Here is a 24,087-nt window from a genome sequence, read left to right on the forward strand (position 1 = left end):
AATAAGTTGTGTCGTGTCCAAGCATTTTGTTGAATTGTAAGTAGTATCTTTTAATGTATAAATTAAACACTATAAAGTATCTGCATAGAAAATTGGGGCCCAAAATGAGTTAGTTTTCATATATAATGGAATTTATAATGCGATAAAAGATGTTTTAGGCCGGTATTCATTGTTGATTCTCTGATTTTAGACTAATTTAAATATAGTCTTGAGATGTCGTAAACCGTCACGTATTAGCATCTTAAGACAATTTTAAAATAAGAACGGATCATGAATACTGCCAAATATAAGACTCAATATAATTATATATATTAGATGTTCCGGTTACACGACAATTTCCACTCAGTAAACAAGAATTTAAATGAATTCAGATTTTCAAAAACACGCATACACGAAGGTTAAAATAAATCCTTTTGCATAAATCCGAATGCATTTTTATTTATTTATAAGAATTGCATGAAACATAATATATATTTCTATGCCTTTCAATGTAAAAATAATATCAGCTTTTTCTGTGCATCGAGAATACTATTCTATTCGAAATTCTGAATAAAAAATGCAGTTTTTCAATCCAATTGGATCCATTAGAATAAAAAATTTGTTTATTTAATTGGATTCAATTAAACTTAAAATACGAATAATTTCAATCCATTTTAATTCATTCTCGATTATTGAGCATAAAAAAAGGGGCTAATGTTAATATCCCTATATCAGTAACAAAGTTGCACAAAAGTTGCAGCAATACTCTGCAACGTTGTGTGTTACAGCAATAATTAATTTTCTTACGCTCTATGCGTTATGCTGATTTTACATTAATCGCAAGCAGTCTAATCAACGTCCAATTATTTGATTCTGATTGGACCGCAACGCTTGCGATTCTATGATACGACTAATGTAGAGTCAGTTTTATGCGTTATGCGGAAATATGTACACTGACTTATTGTATATAAATTATTTTTTAGATTTTTAGTAATTTTTAGCGCTTTTATATAGTTTTCTGAACGCGTTGAAGTTCTATAGTTATACCAAAGTAGCCTTTTATCCAAGCCTAAATGCCGACAACTTTTCTATTGGCTATTTCGATCGCTATTTTTTTACCTGGTGATTAAATAAGTGCTTATTATTGTCATATGATAATTTTTTAAATATGATATATTATTAGGGGTAAAAAATAGAGAACCTTTGCGCTATTTTGGTATATCTATAGAACTCTAGAGCTTTAACGCGCACAACATCAAATGACTTTCGCAGATAGGACATAGTAACGCTTAACGTGTAACGGAAGTTATTCAACCATTCTTTCGCCTTCAGGAAAAGTGATAAACTAAATGGGTGCATTCAGTATTACGCTCAGTGAGCTCTTGCACCTGTGCTTGATCTACATTTTTTGTCTAATAGAATATATATGCCAATCAAGTGCAAGAGCTCACTGAGTACTCAATGAGCGATGTAGTACTGAATGCATCGTTCTCGGGTCAATTACCACCGCGCGGCAAATGTTGCCACATTCTATGTACAGAAATGAGAAAAATAGCATGTAGAGACATCTTACGGCGTTAGCTTGAACTACATAAGTTAGACTCAATTTTTATTTTCTGGTTAACTTATGGTTAGGCTTTATCTGATGTTTTATTCAATGAACTTTAACTATAACGATGTTATGGTGAAGCCTATTAGGTGAAACATCAGATTTAGCTTTATACAGGATGCGATTCACTTAGCGCTACAAATATTTTGTTGATCAATCAGTAGAAAGAATTTTGCGAATTGACCAATCAAAGAATGCTTCAAAGTATTTGTAGCGTAAAATGGATGATTTTTTGCCGCTCTCTGAGGCGTGATAGAGAGATATCATGTTATCTGAGAGAGTTTATTGAGAAAATGTAGTACAGTAAATTAATTCATATTAGTCGCAGCTCGAGAATATTTGATTTCCATCACCATGATGGAAGAACACAACCGTATTTTTTAGTGCGATCGAAAATGGAACGTGATAAAGAGCATTTTCGTCGTCTACTACTTTACTGCTTTGATTCGAAGAAAACGGCTGCCGAAGCTCATCGATTTATCTCAGAAACTTATTCCGAGTCTGCTCTATCAGCTAGCACGTGTGAGTACTGATATCGACGATTTAAAAGTGGTAATTTTGATTTGAAAGACAAAGAACATTCAGGTCAATCAAAAAAGTTCGAAGACATCGAACAGGCATTGTTGGATGAAAATCTAGCACAATCCACTTCAGAACTTGCCAGAAAATTAAATGCTGATTGTACAACAGTTACTAAACGTTTACATGGTATAGGAAAGATTTGGAAAGAAGGTAAATGAGTTCCACACGAATTGTCTAAATTGGCTATTTAAAATCAAAAAGGAAGAGGGAAAAAAATAAAAGAAAAAAATTCGAAAGTGTAGAAGGTGCACGTAAAAGGAACAGATGCTTCGTTCGTTATGTTGTGACGAGTTCGAGTGTACGAGTTGTATCTTGCTGTGTCTTGCTTCGTCCTAATTCGCAAAACACTTGAAGAATTAGTGCGGTCGGAAGAATATCAACCGAAGTAGCTTAATCGAAATTATTGTAAAAAGAAGAGACAATAATAAGGATCTTACGGAGGTTATGACGTTACGTTGCGTTCGGCCAGGGTCATCCGATGATCTCGGAGACTCGTGACATGCGGTGCACGCTCCCGACGAAGATGGAGAAGCCGAATTCGAAAGAATCCATCAGCTTGCTCGATATGCTGTCGGAAAGCGATTCCGACAGCACTGACCTGATTCTTGCCCCTCAGAAAAAGAAGAAAGTCAAGCGGTAATACATTACTTATATTTATATTATAAAGTCTACTTTACACGATCTACGACGTAATTCATGACAGAATTTGAAACGGAATTCCATTTATATAATTTTATGTATCAAATTATACAAAGTATCTAAAGTAAGTTTAATAGGAATATTACTACAAATGACATTTTATATATCACATCATACTAGTTTGCGATTGAGATTGGATTGGAATTTGTCTAATCAGAGTAAAGTTCACTAAACTTGATATTGGTTTTCTTTGTTCCGAATAGATAAATTCGGATCTTAATCTCTAATCTGATATGGGCTAGGATAATTACAGCATTATGATGGTATCTTTTAATTGCAGACGGCACAAATCACGGATCTTGTCTAAAAACCGACATAGCAATTCTTGTGGCTGTAACAAGTCGGATATGAGGATTATATCCTTGTGGTTAGCAGCTGTATTGATTACGTTCTGGCTGATTGCTTTATCCTGGCTAGCGACTATACTGTACGGCGAGATTAAGAAAATGGATATGTCTATAAAATCAGGTAAATGTCATTTTTGCTTACTTGAGAAGTATAATTTCTTTATCTTTTGATAAATAGCATTTGGCTGTTAGAATTAAAATAGAAAAGGTTCTAATTAAATCTATTTGTATCTGCTGATATATGTATGTAACGTTTCATTATTTATTATAATTTCTTTCTCTCATGAGAGATTGTAAACTTTAAGCACTGTTTCTAATAATTGAATAATTAAAATAAAATTTATGCATTTAAAAAATATTATAATACAAACGTTTTAAATTTGTGTATGTTTTAACAGTTGTAGACAAGCATTTTAATAACTTTACATAAATTAAGAATATATTGATATTCATTAAAATTATCTCATGTAAATCATTATGAATTTATGTGCTACATATTTCTGTATTTTTTAAATATCTAATATAAATCTGATTAATAAAGAAACAAATTGCATTTATTGTATATATTAATTTAATATTAACATTAAACACTAGTATGTATTTTCAAATTTCAAGTAGTATTATATGTAACGAATTCTGTATTAAAGGAAATGTATACAGAAAATAGTGACAGATAATAATGATTATTGCTTTTTCACACTGAGAAGAAAATTTGTTCGTTTTACTAAAGTATTTTAATTTGTCTTTCTTTCGATGAAGATGTGTATGTATTTAAGTCAAACATATTATATTTGATTTAAGTACATACATTCTCCAACGAAAGAAATAATGACTAAATTAATTTAATCAAATGAACAATATTTATTCTCAATGCAATTAAGTATGTATCATTTTTTTATGTGTAAATTCACAATCACATTCGTGTTTTTTTTTTAACTATCCCGAATGAAATCCTAGAACATATATTTCAAACACGGTCGTGATAAAAATAATCAAATCCAATTCATGGTCTTATCAAATTAGCACTCGACGTCGCTTGGTGTCACTGTTCAAAATTCCCTATATGCAGTACGGTTGTTATCAGGGAAATCCCTCCAGCGGGGCTTCAGTCGCCCACCAACCCTCAACGAGTCGATATCGGACGGCGCAGCTGGCGAGAGAGTGCCGCGTCGCGACGCCGAGTGTCGTTCCGCGATATTACCGGTATTTTGTCGATGGCTTCGTGAGTGTCGTCCAGGACTCCGTCGTGTTCCTTTACAATTCGTAGATCGTTCCTTGAGAATTCTTGCCTGAGAAAAACGAGACGACGTCGCCGTCGCCGCTTGTGCCATCCGCCCGTTTCCGTCCGCCGCGCGGTAATCGATTAGGAATCGCTTCTATAATTCATCCCCCTCGTAGGTCAAGTTCTGTATGAGAGCTTGCTATCCAATATTCATTCTTCCTGTTTCTCGTCTTATTCCTCTGCCTCGTCTTCCTCTTGTTCGAATACTTTGCATCCTTCGATTATTAAATATGGAACTCGGATGCGATAAAATATAAATGCCAGGAAGGTATTATAGATTTCGGAAATCGGATATGGAGCGATCGAAGATATTCAAATATGAATGAAATTAATAAGGGATATATTAACGGGGAATTAATAAAATATTACAATATTTTTCTTTTTTTAACTTTTTAACTTTTTTAACTTTTTACTTATAAAATATTTAATCTATTTAATAATATTATATTTGAGAAAATACATTAATCTGGATTTTAAAAAAAGATATTAATCCTTAGTATTTTTTATTAAATATGAAATTATTAAATATAACCATTAATATTATATATCTCACGTTAATAATGAGTTGAATGTCTCGTAGATAAAAAATTAAAAACACGAATGCGTATACAAATAGATATGGAAATTGAAACAGAAAAACGAAAAATATTTTTAATATTGAATGAGATTAATGTAGAAAATTAATTTCTTAAGTAATAAAAAAAGAAGAGGAAATTAAAGGTAGAAAGCATATGCAAATAAACTAGAAGTGATAAATTAGATGATGTCAAAAACGAGCGAGATAAAATTGATTTACATGCCGCGAGGAGCATATACGAGGAGCGTAAAGTCGTCCCTGGCATTTACATAGATTTACATTTAAAAGATTAGCCTCTATGAGAGCATACGAGAAGTAGATTCCGACTTTCGTTATTAATTTATTTGTCGTAGGATCGTCACGTAACATTTGGCGCTGTTCATGAGAGAGTTGGCTCGTCGTTTTTTTTCCTTTTTTTCTTTACTGATTTTTATTTATTCATATGAGAAGAGATGCTTTTCCTGATTAAAGCAGAAAAAGAGGCGTGCCATTGGCACGAGCTTGCATGCGTATTGTCGCGCGATCGCGACTTTACTTTCCTTATTGACGCAAATGCAATGAATATTTAAGCAGATACGCGCGTGCGGAAACCCCGGCATTGAGTCGTCATATCGTCGATACTTACTTCCGCGATATCGTGTTTTCTCTTTCTTCAAAATTTAACAAACGTAGGATATTGTTAAGTAAGTAAGAAGAAGCGCCAACTACAATCAAACTTAAATGTTGACATAATAATTCTGTACATTGAGAAACTAACGTACTGAATTTTAATAAATATTTATTTAAATTGTGCTAATTTTATTTACAACAAATAAATATTTGCTCAATAAAAAAAATGATTATTAAGTTAGAAAGAGAGAATTTATATATTCTTGTATCAAATAAATATATCTTTATATTTAGTAAATATTTAGTTGGTATTCAAATAAATGATTTATTAAAATTTAGAATTTTTTTTACTGTATGTAATTTATTTTAAATACATTTACTTCAGATATATGCAGATATATTACGCGTGTAGTGACGTATTGTATCAGCTTCATTTTCGTTTATCAATTCAGTAATCGATTCATATTTAATATTTACTTAAGTAAATTAGATATATTTATCAGAATGATCAATACTTTTGAATATCGAGTGTACTTTGATAAGATAGCTGATTACCTAAGTACGGAAAGAATAATTTATTAGAATTAAAATTTATTAATTTTTTAATACTCCAACAAAATTATTTTCAGATTTGTATCTAGCTAAATTTTTAAAGTATCTAAAAATTTAGCTAGATACAAATCTGAACATAATTTTGTTGGAGTATTAAAATAATTATATAGAGGATGCTCAAGCATAATGAGCAATGTTGCAATTTTGACATTCCAGCAACTAGTTTGTGCGTCCTACATAATTATTTTGATGGTCTAAAATAATAAAATTATTTTAGATCTATATATCTAATTAAATTTTTAGATATTTTAGCAAAACCGTTCATTCCGTGCAGACTTTTAAAAGTCGAGTAGTCTGCAGAGTATATGTAAGAGATACCGCTGATAAAAGGCTTGATGCTTCATGTGGTATTTCAAATGTGCTTCAAATGTTAATTAATTGACAGAATTAGTCATACAACTATTACTCACGAAAGTTCTGCGTATATCGGCGCGAGGACAGACGGCTAAGCAACATCCGCTTAATTAGCAATCTAACGTTTGTCGTTAGCGTTGTCGATATACGCAATTGCTTCTTTTCTTTCGTCCTCGTTGTACGTTATCGCAACTTCGTCGTGAAACATACAATTCAAGCGACACGCAACGTCGTGCACAAAACGAAGATTTGAAAATACATGACTCTGCAAAAAATGCGTTCATGATAACGTAATGCAATCATGCGATTTAATTAGATATCAATGAAAAGAGGATTTCAACCATGGCGATTAAGCGGAATCGATTATTACAATAATCGAGTCGTCTTACTTATCGTTAATTCAATACGCATGCAAAATTGAATTTGTGGTCGTCGACTCGCGGGATATGCATACTCGGTAGATTTTGTCTTTCCATATTTATCGTAAATTCGCCAAAATTCTGGAGGCTTGGAATTTCAGTGTATTAAAATTTTATACGTTATTCATATAACTATAAAATTCCAAGACTTTTCAATTCTGCTTTGCAAGAGGTTTCTCTCTCGACATTGCTCTTTTTTTATCTTCTTTCTTGGATGTATCCTTAATTCAATGAAGAGCTGTGATATTTTTTTAGTCTGAAAAATTTACTTTATCGATAGTCTAATAAGAGTTTATTTCATAGATAATCTAATAGTAAGTGAATAATATATATAGTTATTTTGAAACTAGCAATATTTAAATGTGAACGACAAAATGGCCTTTTTTCCTCACACATCGGTATCTTATCGAGTTCAGGGCCGCAAGCAAGTAATTGTGTCGCGACGTATTTCCATCTAGACGACCGACCCACGTTATATGGAATTAATGTTGCACTCGAAATCCTTTAAATTGGATTTTAAATCGCGTTAAAATAAGAACGAACATTCAAGAGATCCTAAATAAAAGAATTTTTGGACAAATAAATTTTCGCTGCTTCGTTTTAGCTATAATAATGGTGATTTCATCACTCAATAACTACATAATTATAGTAATATCAATTGAATTGTCAATAGGTTAAATGTCGTGATCATATTATCGTCACGCTGATTTTACGTGGTTAAATAATCAATTCAGTTACGAAACAAAAAGACAAAAAGTTCAATAAGGTTGACATTCGTACATTTTGTTCGCAAGAAGACTATCAATAGTAAGACTAGTACTTTACTTTGAAGGTTTCGACATTCGAACATCGAATTTCGAAATTTCAGCATTAAAAACGAAGAATCAAAATTATGTAATTATTAATTTAATACAACTAATAGTAACGCATATATTTTCATAAAAAATATACAAATATATTTTAATTTTTTCTCTACAAATAAATTTTTCGAAGCTTTCTTAAACTTCGGCATCTTAAACTTCGGAAATTAGAAGTTAACTTCGAAGATTTAAATTCTTTGAAGCTTCGAAAGAATTTGAATTTTTGAAGTGGTCAAAAAATAGCAACTCTAATCAATATAGTTATATATTAATCATGGATTTACCCCTCTCTCTTATCTAATCGATTTCATTATCTAAAATTAATTTTGATACTATATATTCCGTTTTCCTTCGATCCATTCTGGACGACTATGTTTAAAACAGAAAACGATATAAACGATTCCAACTCTTCGCTCGCGAAGCGAGGTTAACTTTTCTATTATCAAATTGGATCATCAAATTACCGTAACTAGGATCAACAATTAAATTTCGTTTGAAAAATACCTATATGTATCAGATTCTTACGAGCATGATGACCAAACATTTAAAGCACATCTCGCGTTCGTTATCGCGTTTATCAAATAATTCTACCACCGTATAAAGAGAGCCTTGGAAAGATTAACGTTACGACAACGATTGCTCTTATCAAAGCCAGCTCTTTGCCTTTTTCTCGCTGTTGAGCAATTTTGATGTAGTCGTTCTTTCATTTAAGATGTAATAGTCACTGTGGGTCGTTGCGTGTCACGCGTGTTCAATTCAGATCCAGCTTTTCGATCAATATATATGTCTACATACGTGTGTGAATGCAAAGGTGATCAGGTACCGGCCGACTGATAAGAGCTTCAGTGACGAACGTGTCGTTGTAACGTTCGGTACATAAAGTTCGTCCGTCCACTTAGTTTCTTGAAATCTAAAACCTAATCTTCTGATTTCCATGACGCAATCACGTGTAGGATTTTTTCTCTGCTTATAAAATTCGTCTCTCGTCGGGATTATACTTCACTTCCTACATTTTAGTTCCTCTCCTGTGTTTATGAAATTGTGATAGCGTGAAATTGTGAAAAGCGTGTCTGGATGTATAGTTGGTTTGTTTGCACTGTAATATATCGTTATTTATGTGCTACGATTATCGCTTCATTGCGATAAGAGACTGCTAATTAAACTTTAATCGAGAGTTTTAAATCTGGCAGTTGTGTATCTCTCCAGATACACAACTATCGCGAACGTGATATAATAAAATGTAATAATAGATATCTGTTGGACATTTATTTAATAAATTATTTAATAAAAATATCGACGTCTCTGAATTAAAAATGTCAGTGAGATTAAAAAATAGTGTTGTTGTTGAGAAACGTTGATTAAAATTATAATATTATTATACAATCTTTCGCCAAAAGTTTTCATTCTTACATCTTTCATTCGTATATCTTTTGCCTAATATTACATTAAAATATTACATTTAAATGTGATGATTTATAATCCTATTTTTATCTAACAATTTACTTAACAGAACGTTTAATTCAAAATTAATTTTTTTTTATCGGAAATTGCTTGAGAAATCTTAGCACTTACATCGACATGTTTGTTTGCATTAACGAGCTTTATATCAGTTGTTTTTAATTAATATTTGTGTTAATCAATTTTAAATTACTACTAGCATTGTGAAACTTTGCTTTGACGCTAATTGCAGCAATAATTTTGGTCGCGATATCATTCAATTATTACATTTTTGTAATACAGTCACTTATCCGTGAAATATAATTAATTTTAGAAGCAGTGATCAATTAACAAATATGCATAAATATACGAGATACAATTAATATTTGAACGAGAATTGCGAATTAATTAAAGTGTATCGGACGATTGCAAGCCCCGAAAGTACAGCGATAAAGCGATATTTATTAAATTAAGTATTTTTCGATATTTTCGCAGACGAAGATGTAGATTGAAGTGGTTTTTGTGCCGATTAATTCCGAGCAGTCGCACCGTTTGAGCTCATATATCGAGAAATCGTGCAAATTTTGTGTCGGCGGTCAAGCAATATTATTAACTAATAATTAAGAAATGATAACGGACCGATTCTTCAAATTCACGGCGATCGTGCAGTGTCTGTCGAAAAATATTGAAAGTGAAGTGTATTAATCGGGAATTCGCCAAGGATATCCTAAAAAATAGGCGGCGCGGTTTTGCTTGAGATGGACTCGGTGGCGGTGACGGTGCCGCTTCGTCAACCGACGAAGAAGATGAAGAAGAGAAAGGAACTTGACGCCCTGGCACCGGCGCACGCTATATCCCGCCGGAATTCCGGGAAACGCAGCTCGCAGGTGAGTAAAATAATTACAAGGGATGTTCGGAAAATAAAGATACAAAAAGCCTTAAATTTATTTAAAAATCTGTTCACAAATTTTCACGAAAAGAACGGTTTTAGTTCTTTCTGAAGTATTTAAAATTTTAGTTAGATACAAATCTGAAAATAATTTTGTTAGACCATCAAGATAATTATGTAGGACACTCAAATTGGTTGTTATATAATGTTAAAACTTTTTACAGTACTATTCATCATGCTTCAGTTTTCTACGTAATTATTTTAATGGTCCAATAAAATTATTTTCAGATTTATTCCGTTATATCTATCTAAATTTTTAGATACTTCAGCAAAATTGTTTTTTTCCATATTTCGGTGAGATTATTTATATACATATATTTTTTCTTTTTCGACATAGTTATCGCCATAGTTGTCCAAAACACTTATTGATAATAAGTGTTTTTGTAAGAAAATATCAATTTTTGTATTCCCGCGTCTCAAAGATCTACCGCCAGTCTTTTGAATCACGTTATGACCTCTTTTTTCATCTCAACGTCGTCAAACTTTTTCCCAGTCAGATAAAAATCCAAAACATGGATCACCGTGAACATCAATGAACGTCAGACCTTCCGAGAATTTACGACATCATTTCATGACATTTTGTCATAAACATATTAAGTCATAAGCATATTATCACTATAAAAATACTATGATTTATTTATGAATTTTCGTTGAATGCCCGATCTTAAGAAACATCTAATCGGAAAGAAGTTTGACAATGATATGAAGAAGTTTGATATGATAGAAGAGATTATGACGTTGATTCAAAGGGCTAGCAGAATTCTATGACATAGGATTACAAAAGCAGATTTCCAGACTTAATAAAAGTTTGAATGGCGGTAACTATATCGAAAAATAAAGATGTATGTGTGTCAATAATTCTTAGTGAAAGATTTGTAAATAGTGTATTTAGAAAATAAAGATACAAAGATTTAAAAATTTAAGGCGTGTTTAGAAAGTAAAGGTATAAATTAAAAAATTTGTATCTTTACTTTCTAAACACTTTTTCGCAAATTCGGTATCGATTTTTTTTCCGCGAAGAATAACGTCGAGGCGGTTCTCGAGGCAAACGATGAAAAATAAATGATAGATGAAGTAAGATTCTCCCCAAATATGTAATGTATAGATAATGAAAGATACATTTGGCACCAGCATAGATTTTACACCAAAGACGCGAAAATTATCTTCTCGAAATCATTTGTGTCAATATTTGCATTATTCCCCGAAAAGGAGATAAAAGTGTGAGTCAAAATATGAATACTGACAGATTCGTCGATGGAAAATATTTTGATGTGCTTAAAAAATCTAAAATAAAATTCAGTGTGAAGAAGGAAGATAAGAAATGATAGATGAGTTATAAAAAGAAATGATGACTGTAATATAAATGAAGATTATGTTATTATTTTTTCAATACTAATTAATAGAAAATACATTTGTTTATCTTACATTTTTATAGGAATTGTTAACTGATAGCAGCGACGATCGTTCGGAATATTGGAATGTTTCTACCAGAAACGGACGCAAATGCAGAGGCAGAAGGGGACGTGTTTGTCCCGGATTCCTTAAGGCTTGTAACGCTTTTTTGGCATGTGCCTCAGTATTAGCGACCGCCAGTCTGATATGGTTATTCATCGACGTTCGTCAACAGCTTACCGCTCTGCGAACCGAGTTAGACCAAGGTATTGGTCTAGCATCTGCAAAGTTCAGCATTAAGCGGTTAAATCAAGTTAATAATTAGAGAAGAAAATATCTTAACTTGAATTAATATCTGTATTTAACTCGAATTAATATGCAATATAATTGTTTTTATATCTAAATATCTAATGTACGTTTTGAGACAAAAAATTTATTAAATCTTAGGGTAGAGCTATTCCGTCAGTTTCAATCTTAAAATAATATAAAATTTACGACAGCAAATATCTTTTTACAGTAACTTGCTTAATAACTACCTTATCATGATTGCTTCTTGAAAGCACAAGTATATGATGTTTAAATGATGTTTTCAATATACGCTGTTCAGAAACATAAATACTATCGTGCGAAATGGATGAAAAAGCTTCTAATATATATATTTTTCATAAATAGTAATTAAACATTTGTATACAATAAATAAATATTTATTGAATACAAAAATAATAGTTAAAATAATAAATGTTTACATTTAGGAAATATTTAGTTATTACTTCCAATAAATATTTATTAAAATTTAGTACATTTTTTCAATGCACGAAAAACCGATTTCTGTAAATATTTTTAATTAGAACCTTTCAGAACTTAGAATCGTTTATGATATCAACACTATACTTTTTTGCACTTTTGTGTTTAATCTCTTTTACATTACAGTGATAGCGGGCAGCGAGGGTGTCCCGGACGCTTTACAGAAATGCCACTCGTTGTCGAGAGATCTCCAGAACAACCAAACAATAATTTTCTCCAGATTGTCCGATCTTAAACAGCAGATAAATAATTTTACGGTACAGGTAAAACCGCACAAATAACATCGATAATTCAGTTGCGACCGGTTACTGACCAGGATGACTCACACCCTTCCGGATCGATACTTTTACATTTGGCGCATATTCAGCAGGACTTGCATAAAGTACAAGAGTACTTTCAAGCCGCGCCCGAGATGGCCAATTTGCCGAAACGCTTGGACGAGTTGTCAACTAGCGTTGCAACATTTGGTAGTCAAATAAGAGATCTCGGGGCCACAGTGAATACCCTAAAAGAGACGAACATGAGGGTACAGGATGCACAGACTACTATGCAACAAAACATTAGCAGTATTAAGGTAAATACGATCAATATTGAAGCGGAAATGAAAATAGTAGAAATGAAATTAACTTGTTCAAAACATTCACCGCCGTGTTTTTGTAGCACACCATGTTAGAATTGTCGAACATTACTCAAAAGCCTCAAATATTGAGCACTGACGAAACGCAAATTAAGACTGACAAACTAAACCTTACGATATCTCATTTAATGAATAATTTAACGCATGTTAATGAAACCCTGTCGAGCAAATTGCAATGGGTCGCTGATGATCAAGGCAAGGATCGCGTAAGTATCATGTGATATGTAGATTTTATCATAAATACATGTTTGAAATATCAAATTGTTACATCTCATTTTTTATCGTTGCAGAAAAAATTAGTTTCACTTCAAGAAGCAACGGCGGCCATTAACACAACAATGATATCTTTGCAAGGAGAGTGCGTTAAAATGTCTGAGCAGGCTTCCGTTCTAGCATCGATTCAACAATTAACAAAAAAGGTGCATATTAATACAAGACTCTACTGATCGGCATTTTGTTAATTAATATTTCTAATTATTATAGATGAACGAGGTACGCACAACCGACGTGGAATTAATTGGCAAGTTAAAGCAATTGGAACAATCATACAACGGACTTAAGAACTTTACTAACATAATATTCACGACTGTGTCTGAGATGCAGACTCAGCAACAGATCAATAAGATCAAGTTATCGGAATCGTTAAATGGTGATGGGACAACGGAAATCAATCGCGATGCGACAGGTAAAAGTCATATGTAAGACCTCTCATGTAAATTCTACTTGTAAATTCATAACCACGCCGTCTCATTTACAGATGTAAGTAATATTGCTCAGAGAAAAAATGACAAATCTCAAATGTGGCAGAAGCGCAGTTTCAACGAGCAAACGAACCTAGAAGAAACTCGTGTTTAAAAAGAGACTTTCACATAAATGAAAATCGCAATCTAAGAAGCTGTGTATTTGTAAATATTAATAAATTAAGTACACGTTATGCATGTACATAGAAAGATATTTATGATACCGCACGGGTATCCAGTGGAACAATAATCCATCGTGATCCTCGATTGATCTGCAATTGCATCGAGAAGAGACTATCGTGAGCGTGCCGTGGCCTGAATGAAGCTACTTACGTCGAGCAATAACTCAAAGCGTATTAATATTATTATTAGCGAGACGAACGTTCTGTATTCGACCTAGATTAGATATGTCAATTCCTAATAACATTAAACGCAATGTAGTGAGAAAGATAGTTCAGAAATATTATGGAAAGTACAAAGTCGACAGCCGCCTGGAAGACGAATTCTCGGTTGTAATGTCTAGGAAAATGTTTATATTTAAGTAACGGCAGCGTATACCGAAAGTTTTCTACTCTTCTACATTTTGTAGCGTGATACGCTATTGTACATTTCTCCAAGTTTTTCAGCGTGAAATAATAGTGTTCTTTAGATCGTAGAAAAAACTATATATAAATACCGTGATACAGAATATTTATGTAAATACAATATTATTTAACGAATAACAAACAGTGTGATAAAATGATAGAGAAGTAACTACACATTCTAATTGCAAAATTAAGTTTAATTTGCACGGTTAACAAATCAATTTATTGGCGATATATGTTTTCGACTTTCAGTTTAGCGACACATGCACCGTACAGTCGAATGTACAGTTAAATGTGATGGTTGAAGATGTTAGTCTTTTTGCGACAAATAACTTTCACCGTTGCAGAGTAGTATTGTAGTAGCTTGATCAAATTTTTTTAACAAAGAACGAGCATTATTTTTATATGTATCGAGGATAACATTTGCAAAAAGGGATAAAGCGAAGTGAGCTTTTCGAAAGCATGTTGCGTTTCGGCTCTTTGGTACATGCGAATGAATTGTTTTTCAACGAATCTTTAAATAACTATAGACAGAATGTACAGAGAATTAGACAGTATTCGCATGTAATTATTTCGCTTACAGTTATATAGAAAAATCTAGACGAATGTTTCCCAATATTTCTCACAATATAGCATGCGAGAAATTACTGAAGACCAATTTTTTGAAATATAGTTTTAACTATGTGCATTTGTTTGTGAATTTAGGAAAATAATTATGTGCGAGTATGTGACATAAATCGGTTACAACAATACCGAAGTGAATTAATAAAAAAAAAAGGAAGAAAATATTTGGCGAAGTTAATATTATTTCTTGATGTGTCCTCAACATTATCAAGCATGCGAATCTGATAAGCCATCATTTATAATTTAATGAAATTCTGAAATGCTAAGTCAAGCGGAAGGAACTTTACTATAATTTTTATATAAAGGATCCCGTACTAAAGATATGTATATGTGTATAGAAAATTAATCCTGGTAAAATGAGTTAGCTTTCATATATAATACAGCTTATAATGTGATAAATAGAAAATATAAACATAATGTTCGATAATGAATAATTTTTGCTATAGTATATCAGTGGTGTAAAACTTGTGCTCGCAAAGCATTTTTAATACACTATACGCATTTTCCAGCAAGAAACACAGATAATATAGTATAATAGAGTGAATCATTACATCCTTGTTGCTTTTCAATATTAAAGCTGAAATAATCTATGTTACTAATATACTATATCTCTTGCTGGAAAGCATCATTTAGCTTAGAAACTATTCATGTTTGAGTCTTGTGTCTATATACTGGTATTCGTAAAACTGGTATCAGTTCTTATATTTGAAACTATCTTAAATACAGTCTTAAAATGTCATAAGTTAATCACAGAGCCGTATTAGTATTTTAAGATATTACTTAAGATAATCTTGAAATAAGAACCAATTATGAATATCTATGATGTTTTTTGTTAGTTATATTATACATATTATAGTTTACATTATACATGAAAACTAATTCATTTTCAAGATCCAATTTTTATATAATTAGTGCAAGTCTTTTATTTTGCGAATGTTCAATATTCATGAATACTCCTGCCCCATAAATGTTTTATTTCTTTAAATAACGCTGATTTAGGAATCAAATGCGTAATCTGAGCATTAATTTTCTTTTTGTTTGAGGACAGATGCGAATTTTCTTTCTTGATTTGCGTTTCTCCAAGGAACGCAGTCTTCTCGACGCCCTTATGGATTCCCAAGCTCACCATGCATTTCGGTATGCCCCGCTCGCATGCCGTTGAGCCTCGCGCGATTGGTCGGGCCTCGTAATTCTGTACGGTGCATCTGGTGCAGCAGATGCGGCGCGTCCCCATAGTCCAAGCTTCTCATCTCATGTGTGGACGACTGGATTCTTCTGCTCGTGTAGTCACTGATATCGTCGTTGACTGGCCGTGTAATTTGGCAAAAATTTGGCGCCTGGATACGAGAGTGCTTACAAGTAAGTACGAGATTACGTCCAGTTAACGTTGACATTCATTTTATCACATTTTATTGTGTAATTTTATCTTGAACGTGAGCCTGGTGCTTTTTTCTTGTTGATTTAATTTTACGCAAGTCACCCATGTGTTTCATAATTTTATGCACCGCCAAATTTACATATTTGTTAAACGTAACAATATTTCTGAATAGAAAATTCTTTAATGCATCTCTCTGATTTCTGCCGGCCCTTTCTAGCGGTAGATCGATACTTTTACTCGTATATCTCACGCGGGCGTCTAGCAATCGCTTTGTTCCGATCGTATACTACGCATCACTATTGTTCGGGAAGTCAAGCTTGAAGGTCATATCATTGGATAAAGGAAGATAAAATGTCTGCCATTTATCGAGAATAGAATTTTTTCAGAATCCGCAAGTGATTGTTCTTTTCATTTCGCTTGAAAATCAACGTTCTTATCCTATCTTGAATATCTTGATACTGATGACAAAAGTTGTGACTTGCTGAAATGAGTCATCAGTTAGTTGGCACGTATCATCGCGATTTGTTGTGCGAAATTAGTATTGCTTCTTCATATGGGCCGAAGTGAATCAAAACGAGACGAAATCCGGGAAGGAGATTATCGTTGCAGAAAATACCGCGCGTTTAGACGTAAACAAAGCGTTCACTCGATCACTGACCCCGTCGTGGTTCCGATACCCCCGAGTAATCGATTGGCCCGTGATTTTATTACACGATTGAAACTTCATTCGCTAATTCTAATAATAGTAATTCGATCGAATTATTCCATCTTGGTATGTATATTTTGATTTTTACATATATGTGTTTTGTTGTTATAACTCTTCTTAGTTTATCTCCGTTTCCTGTCTGGAGATCGCTTTTATTCATATGGAGAGGGGAAAGGGTTGCTGCAGCCTGTATTTTTTTCTCACCCACGTTCTTTATACTTTCAAAAATCATTCTCTTTGCTTTCTGAAGCGCGAACTAAGAATTAATTAGTAATTTATTATCAAACTAAAATTATGTTTCAATAATGTTCTTTTATTTTATGATAGTAAATAAATATATGAATATATATATACATACATATCTTTTTTTTATGTGTGTGCGGGTGTGTAAAGCGGTAATTCCGTCATATTTAAAATATATATTTTAAATAAATTTTCGGAATCTTTTATATTTTTTATTTCAAATAAGTCATATCATTTATACACAACAAACACAATATATATATTATACATTATATATTGTGTATGTGTATATATACATTTATTATTATATTACATATACACTCACACATCATATATACATATATATAAATGTTATACATATATATATATTTTATACATTTCTTCTGAACTTCGAACTTTTTTCCATTCTCGAGGTCATCCCTCCGACAACTCCGACGCAGTTTTGAATTCCGGTTGAGCCCGGTTTTAAATCCCTTGGCACGCATATACAAAGCAACGTAGCGATCACTGACCTCCGTCAACCAATATACGACGTACGCCCCGCTTCGGGCTTCTGCGGATCCGAGTTTCGCTCCATTCTCCATAATCCATCCGCCTCGTTCGCATGATCAATTCCCAGCCACGGATTCCCGTGCCGACGTTCCAACGTTCGATCGATAAGATAAGAATCGATTGTTCTCCTCGATCGACATTCGCCGAACTTCAGGTTCTTGAATCGCGGAGAATTTTTGCGCGACATAACCTCATTCTGAGGCATCTGCAAGTATCTGTCCCCAGTCCCCATGTATATACATCATGCGATCGCGTAAAACGTCCGTATGAAGGCACGACTAGAAAGTACGGAAGGGAGATCAAGGATTACGACATCTCGAAACCTGCACAATTTATTAAATTAATTTTGAATGCTCTATATATATATATATATATGTATATATAGATTTGTGTACAGTGTTTATATGTACGAGGTTATTCGCACTTACGTCAGGGTTATCCTAAAAGAAAAAAAAATTATTAGTTTCCATCGCGGTACACACACACAGTCAGCACTCAGCATCCGGCACGATAGAGTTCCGGGTTCCGGGCGCTGCTAGTGCGTCCCGAAACCCGAAATCCAAAAGGGTGAGAAAAAACGGCCAGCAGGGAAGAGAAAGAGAGACGAAAAGGGACAGTGCGCGCATTGCATTACGTCAGGTCAGGACGAGTGACAGCGAGAGAGCGAGAGAGTGTGAGAGAGAGAGAGAGAGAGAGAGAGAAGTGGTGGAGATTATTAAACGGCGTCTCTTTACATCTGCGCATTTCTCGCGTTCGCTCAGGGGAAAACTCCAAAACAAGCAACATGGCGGACCCGAGCAACGAGCCCGCATCGTCGAGCGGCGTCGTGGAACAGGTAGCTGCGACAGCGGCGGCCGCCGTCGTCGCAGCCCCGCTACGCGAGGAACACGACAAGCCCGAGGACTTCCACGAACCTGATAAGAAGCGGCGCAGGACAGTTCGCGCCGAGGACGCCGCGAAAACGGAGCAGAAGCTGGAGCACCGTCTGGGCGGCATCCTCTGCTGCGCAGTATGCCTCGATTTGCCTCGCGCGGCCGTCTATCAGGTAGGTCGGTCCTCCCTTCTCCTTTTCCACCTCCTCTGCCTGGGAGGTCTGGCATGTAACGAGCAGCTTGTGTCGTTATCGGGAAGATAAATAGAAAAAAAACCTATCCTCAAATTTATGACGTCTGAAATTCATGAGTCGAGACGCGCCGGACAATCGCAACGTGCGATACCACCTTTCCCCTCACATCCCGCGTCGTCATCCTACTCGTGTGTCACTACTACAGTCCATCGACCCGTTTAAGGTCGATTTTTAGAGCGACGTTACGTAGAGACGAGATGGTCACGCGATCTGATCCACGAGCCTCATTTCCTCTGCGGAAGATCAGTCCAGGTCGTTTGTCGTGGACACATCCTGCTAGATAGGCACAAGTGTGGCCGTCCATCTAAGAGAAGGCTCTGTCTTACATCGCCCAAGTTGCATCCTATTCGTACCGCGTCGATGATCCTTCCGAAATAAGTGCGACCGAGTCGATTAAAAGCTGCAGATACCTTGTATTGAAACGCTTTTAATTCTGAGAAAGTTTGTATATATGCCACGCAAAAGCAGAATTTTTCATCGCGTTATTATATTGCTACTTTACTATTCACAGCAGACTGCGTTTCTTCTCCTCTTCCTCCTCCTGCTCCTCCTTTTTCAATTTTTATCCTTCTACTAAACATTCTTTTTTTCTCTCTCTCCGTTTCCATCTTTTGTTTTTCCTTATTTTTTTTTTTGCTGTGACAAGTCGGAGTGGCTTGCAATCTAGGTATGGAACTAATGAATCGTCTCTGTCGAATAGTTGCACTTTTTTTTCTATTTTGTTATTGGCAGTCTAAATGTGAATCGTAACATGGATCTCGATACTGCTGATCAGTGCCAAATATGGATCACTCTCCTTATGTGCTTTTTGTTGACAATACTAAAATATACGCCGAAAATCCGAAAGTATAGCAGTAATATAATCATACAGTCCTCTGTTTTTCATAAACTGAGCTTTATACATAGGTCGAATAATGAGTTTGTCTATTGAGACAAGACAAGACATGTTAAGTTTTCCGCAGGTAGGTGACTTTATATTTTTTTCTTTATATTAAAAAAATGATTGAGTTTAGCAAACTCAACAGTTGAGTGAGCGCTCACTACTATTGATGTATTCTTCTAGATTTAAAGTCTGAGGGATGATCCAGAAGAATACATTAATAACAGCAAGCGTTTACTCAACTGCTGAGTTTGCTAAACGCAGCAAAAGACATGCTGCTGATATATTTATCAGTGAATCGCTGTATGGCAAATTTGTGTGATGTACGAAAGAAAATTCTTTTGCAATATATTCACAGATTTGAAATATTAAAGCTAAGACACGCATATCTTTGCTTTGAGAGATCAAATATTTCACTTATTTAAGAAAGAATATTTTTTCTTAATACGAATAGTTACACGTGGAATTTTCTATGTGCGCATATTTGCTATATTTTCACAATTATAATTATTATTGTTTCCCTCATTATAACTGTGCCTGCGTATAACGCGGTATTCATAATTAATTTCAACTACTGGAGAGAGAGATATAGGTAATACCTCTTGGAATCCCTAAATAGGTACCTTAAATAACCTCAGGACGCTTAATATTGTTATACAGTTATTTTGTACAATATTATTGATACTCCCTTTGAACAGGTCAAAACTGGAAGCTCAATATAGCCATCAGATAATCAATAATATTGTGCAATATCATGTTGTGTAATAATATGGGTTGTCTAGAAGCTATTTTAAAGAGAATGTAAAGCATCATTCTCGAGTTGTTGTGTGTATGCATGCAGCTACTCATACTCGTTTAGAACGTTGATCGAAGAGGGATATACGGTGAACTGTTTGTAGATATTCCCTAGAACCCGTTCCGTTAATTTTTCATCTCGATACATCTTTTTTTATAGAATACCGACGCGATATATATGGTGTAAAGGGATTTATAATAACCATTGTAACGTAATACGAGAGGTTGTATCACCTATTCTCATATTCTTAATTAATGTTAAACGGACATGTGTGTAAACTCATAGTGTAAAGTCCCTTATGCAGACGCACGTAGACATTTTCATTTATAACACTGAAGACTTATATTCATTCTTTATATGTATTCTTTCAGTTGTAAATTTCTACAAACACTCCACACACACTCTGCCCCTTTTTCTTTTTACATAGAATCTATCGCATTTATAAAAAGCGATGTTTGCTTCTGTGATTCACAGAATAGCGGGGGTTGGAAGCCCCGTGTTTCACTTATAATATCTCTATTAAAACGGTTAGATAAAATAGTGAAGTACTTAAGATTTTAGATCTTTGTAGTTCTTTAGTATATAATATATTTGATATTTGAATCTTATGAAACGTATATAATAAATGATATTTGAATCTTACGAAACGCTATGTTTAATATAAGAGACTATCGAGAGGCAGGGAACATATTCAGAGAGCACAAATGAGAATATAAAGGCTTATTGTTAAATTAATGCGAAACCGATGTCCATCAGTTATAGTCAACAGCGAGAGAGTGAGAGTGAGGGAGAGAAAGCGAATACAGAGAAACAAGACAAAGATCTGTACAAACTGTATAGTGCAAAACAAAAATAAATATTCTTAAAGGTTATTAGTTAGTTATTTCGCATAAAACACCCCTTTTCACTTGTCCCATTGTATCATCATCCTTGTTTCTTCCCTTCTGTCATTGATATATTGGTATTGTTAAAAGTAATTTCTTAGAGAGTACTCGTGATAACTTAAACAGACCATCTTGATAAATACATGTTGATAGTTGTGATTAATGAGTATCCGTACGATTTTGTGTTTCAGGTTTAAACTTCAAAGTGATGGTAATATACATAGCATTAATTTTTTGATTCTATTTGGGTTTGATTATGATTCTGGGAGTTCTGTAGTATACGCAAATAAGAATGCGAAAATGAAAATGAAAATATTGAGTAGAAAAAAAACCGGCTTATTGTTAACGTGTACATTGAATTAATAATGTTGGCTATATGTTTCTCATGAAAAGTCATTAAAGTTTGTAATTTAGAAAGTTATATATCTTAAATAATAGATTTGCTTATGAGCATATATAATGTACATATATGAGAGAATTAGGTGTTTAATCTTCTAATATATAAAAAAAGAAAGTTTAACGAAAAAAAACATTAACACAATAATAATACAGCAAGAACGTTAATAATACATGCTGCAATGATGTTCACAGTGTGCTAATGGACACTTGATGTGTGCTGGTTGCTTCACTCATGTCCTCGCAGATGCCAGGCTGCGGGACGAGATGGCAACATGTCCCAACTGCAGAATCGAAATCAGCAAAACCACCGCGTCACGAAATCTAGCAGTCGAAAAAGCTGTGTCTGAGTTACCTGCTGAATGTCAATATTGCGCGAAGGAGTTCCCACGAAATTCCTTAGAACACCATGAAGAGGCTATGTGTGAGGAAAGGTAAATTCGTAAGGCAAAATTTACAATTTTACGAGGATTTTTCATGCAACTGATCTCTTTATAATATAATTACAGGTGAACTGCGCAAATACATAGGCAATTTATATTTATGTGTACATAACTTCCCTAAGTTTCCTAAAATTTAATATGCCTTGCATTAGAAATGCATGTCCCAAAATCCTACATAAAAGTTTTCTTTCAACCTCCTATGCTCTTCTTGTACAACGTATTTATGTACGTGTATGCTCATATCCAATGTCTAATTACTTGTACAGGATATCTAGTTGCAAATATAGTAGAATCGGTTGTCCGTGGCGAGGCCCGAATCACGAGATTCCGGAACATGAAAGTCACTGCGTTCATCCTCATCGTACGGGTGCGGACGTGATGGAGGCTTTACGTGAGATCGATGCCCGTACCTTGGAAGAACGTAGGCTCTATGACAATGTCTTTGATCTTTTGTCCTACGAGAAAATCACGTTCAACGGTCTGTATCAATTTTTGAGCATTATTATATAACATTAAGCAAAATATATTAAAATAATCTATAGATTACTAGATAGAAAATGTATTTTTTTTCAGCAACGGAAACTACAATTGCATAAATAACTTTTTTGTATCACGATATTAATTTTACTCTCTTGATTTACCTTTTTCTCGTATCTTCTCTTTCTTTTTTAGCTACAGATGCTCGAAGATTTATCAATTATCTGTAAAATTTTATCATTTGTAGATTTACAGATGAAGCCATATCGCACTGATGAATTTATTCATAAACTATTTTATGAAACCTCTCGATTTGGCGCTTTCAACAACCAGTGGGTAGTAAAGGCCAGAATCAACAGTAATCAACGCGATCCTACTCAAAGTTCAGAGCGAGACATAACTTACCAAGTATGAAAAACCGCATGTCTTTATAATTTCATAGAAAACTTTAAGTATCGTTATTCATATACGTGCGCGTGTGTACATGAGTTAAGAATAAAAGAGATTATTAAAATATAAATCTGATAATGATATAGATATTGCGATCTAAGTACGAAAATATGTTTCATAGCTGATACTAAAGACAAAAACTACTTATCCGCTACCAGTTTATTACTTGATCTTGAAAGGCCCGTTTGGCGATATGAAGGTCCATCCGAGAATTCACAGATTCGAATTCACCGAGCAAGAAAACGAGAGTCCATATTTTACGTTACCACTACCGGACACGGCGGAGTGCAATAGACTTCTTGCAGCTAAAGCCATCAGTTTTAGGTAAAAGATTGATCCTAGAGAAGAGCTATTGTAGAGTTACTTTATTACAATATAATACACAATAGAATGTAACTCATATGTACAGCATGTAATTTTTTGTTTGCAGATTAATAATGTTCCTGGCGTCTAAGTAGCTTACAACGATGTATCTATTGTCAAGATTTTGTCACAAATGGAATCGATCTTCGAGATCTTCTAGACGTAATAACAAATAATAATTATAGAGATCACAGAGGTTTATAATCGTTTACAGTAGCGAGAGAGAAATATTGATCATGGCAATGATAATGATGATAAAAAGAGAAAATGCTAATATCACTGTAACGTTTAAAAATA

General features: G+C 33.9%; 2 protein-coding genes across 5 annotated transcripts; both read left to right on the forward strand.

Moving 5' to 3' along the window:
• Positions 1 to 8,917: 8,917 nt before the first annotated feature.
• On the forward strand, positions 8,918 to 14,774 carry LOC108752340. Its single transcript, XM_018493126.1, has 9 exons — positions 8,918 to 9,014; positions 9,862 to 10,253; positions 11,751 to 11,973; positions 12,638 to 12,774; positions 12,864 to 13,085; positions 13,172 to 13,354; positions 13,439 to 13,567; positions 13,632 to 13,833; positions 13,906 to 14,774. The coding sequence occupies exons 2-9, from the start codon at positions 10,125 to 10,127 to the stop codon at positions 14,001 to 14,003; spliced, it is 1,323 nt and encodes a 440-aa protein (XP_018348628.1). The 5' UTR covers positions 8,918 to 9,014; positions 9,862 to 10,124; the 3' UTR covers positions 14,004 to 14,774.
• A 1,286-nt stretch (positions 14,775 to 16,060) lies between these two features.
• On the forward strand, positions 16,061 to 24,070 carry LOC108752335 (cysteine and histidine-rich protein 1 homolog). Of its 4 annotated transcripts, none has more exons than XM_018493117.1 (7): positions 16,061 to 16,455; positions 18,737 to 19,020; positions 22,253 to 22,491; positions 22,767 to 22,978; positions 23,225 to 23,385; positions 23,549 to 23,751; positions 23,858 to 24,070. In XM_018493117.1, exons 1-7 carry the CDS (start codon positions 16,314 to 16,316, stop codon positions 23,883 to 23,885), a joined length of 1,269 nt encoding a protein of 422 aa, XP_018348619.1. In that variant the 5' UTR covers positions 16,061 to 16,313; the 3' UTR covers positions 23,886 to 24,070. The 4 variants fall into 4 exon arrangements, with proteins under 4 accessions (XP_018348619.1, XP_018348622.1, XP_018348620.1 ...); XM_018493120.1 differs by lacking the exon at positions 16,061 to 16,455 and adding an exon at positions 16,480 to 17,246; XM_018493118.1 differs by lacking the exon at positions 16,061 to 16,455 and adding an exon at positions 18,112 to 18,260.
• Positions 24,071 to 24,087: the final 17 nt, after the last annotated feature.

The sequence above is a fragment of the Trachymyrmex septentrionalis genome, unplaced genomic scaffold (assembly GCF_001594115.1).
Source record: "Trachymyrmex septentrionalis isolate Tsep2-gDNA-1 unplaced genomic scaffold, Tsep1.0 scaffold6, whole genome shotgun sequence".
NCBI lineage: Eukaryota > Metazoa > Arthropoda > Insecta > Hymenoptera > Formicidae > Trachymyrmex > Trachymyrmex septentrionalis.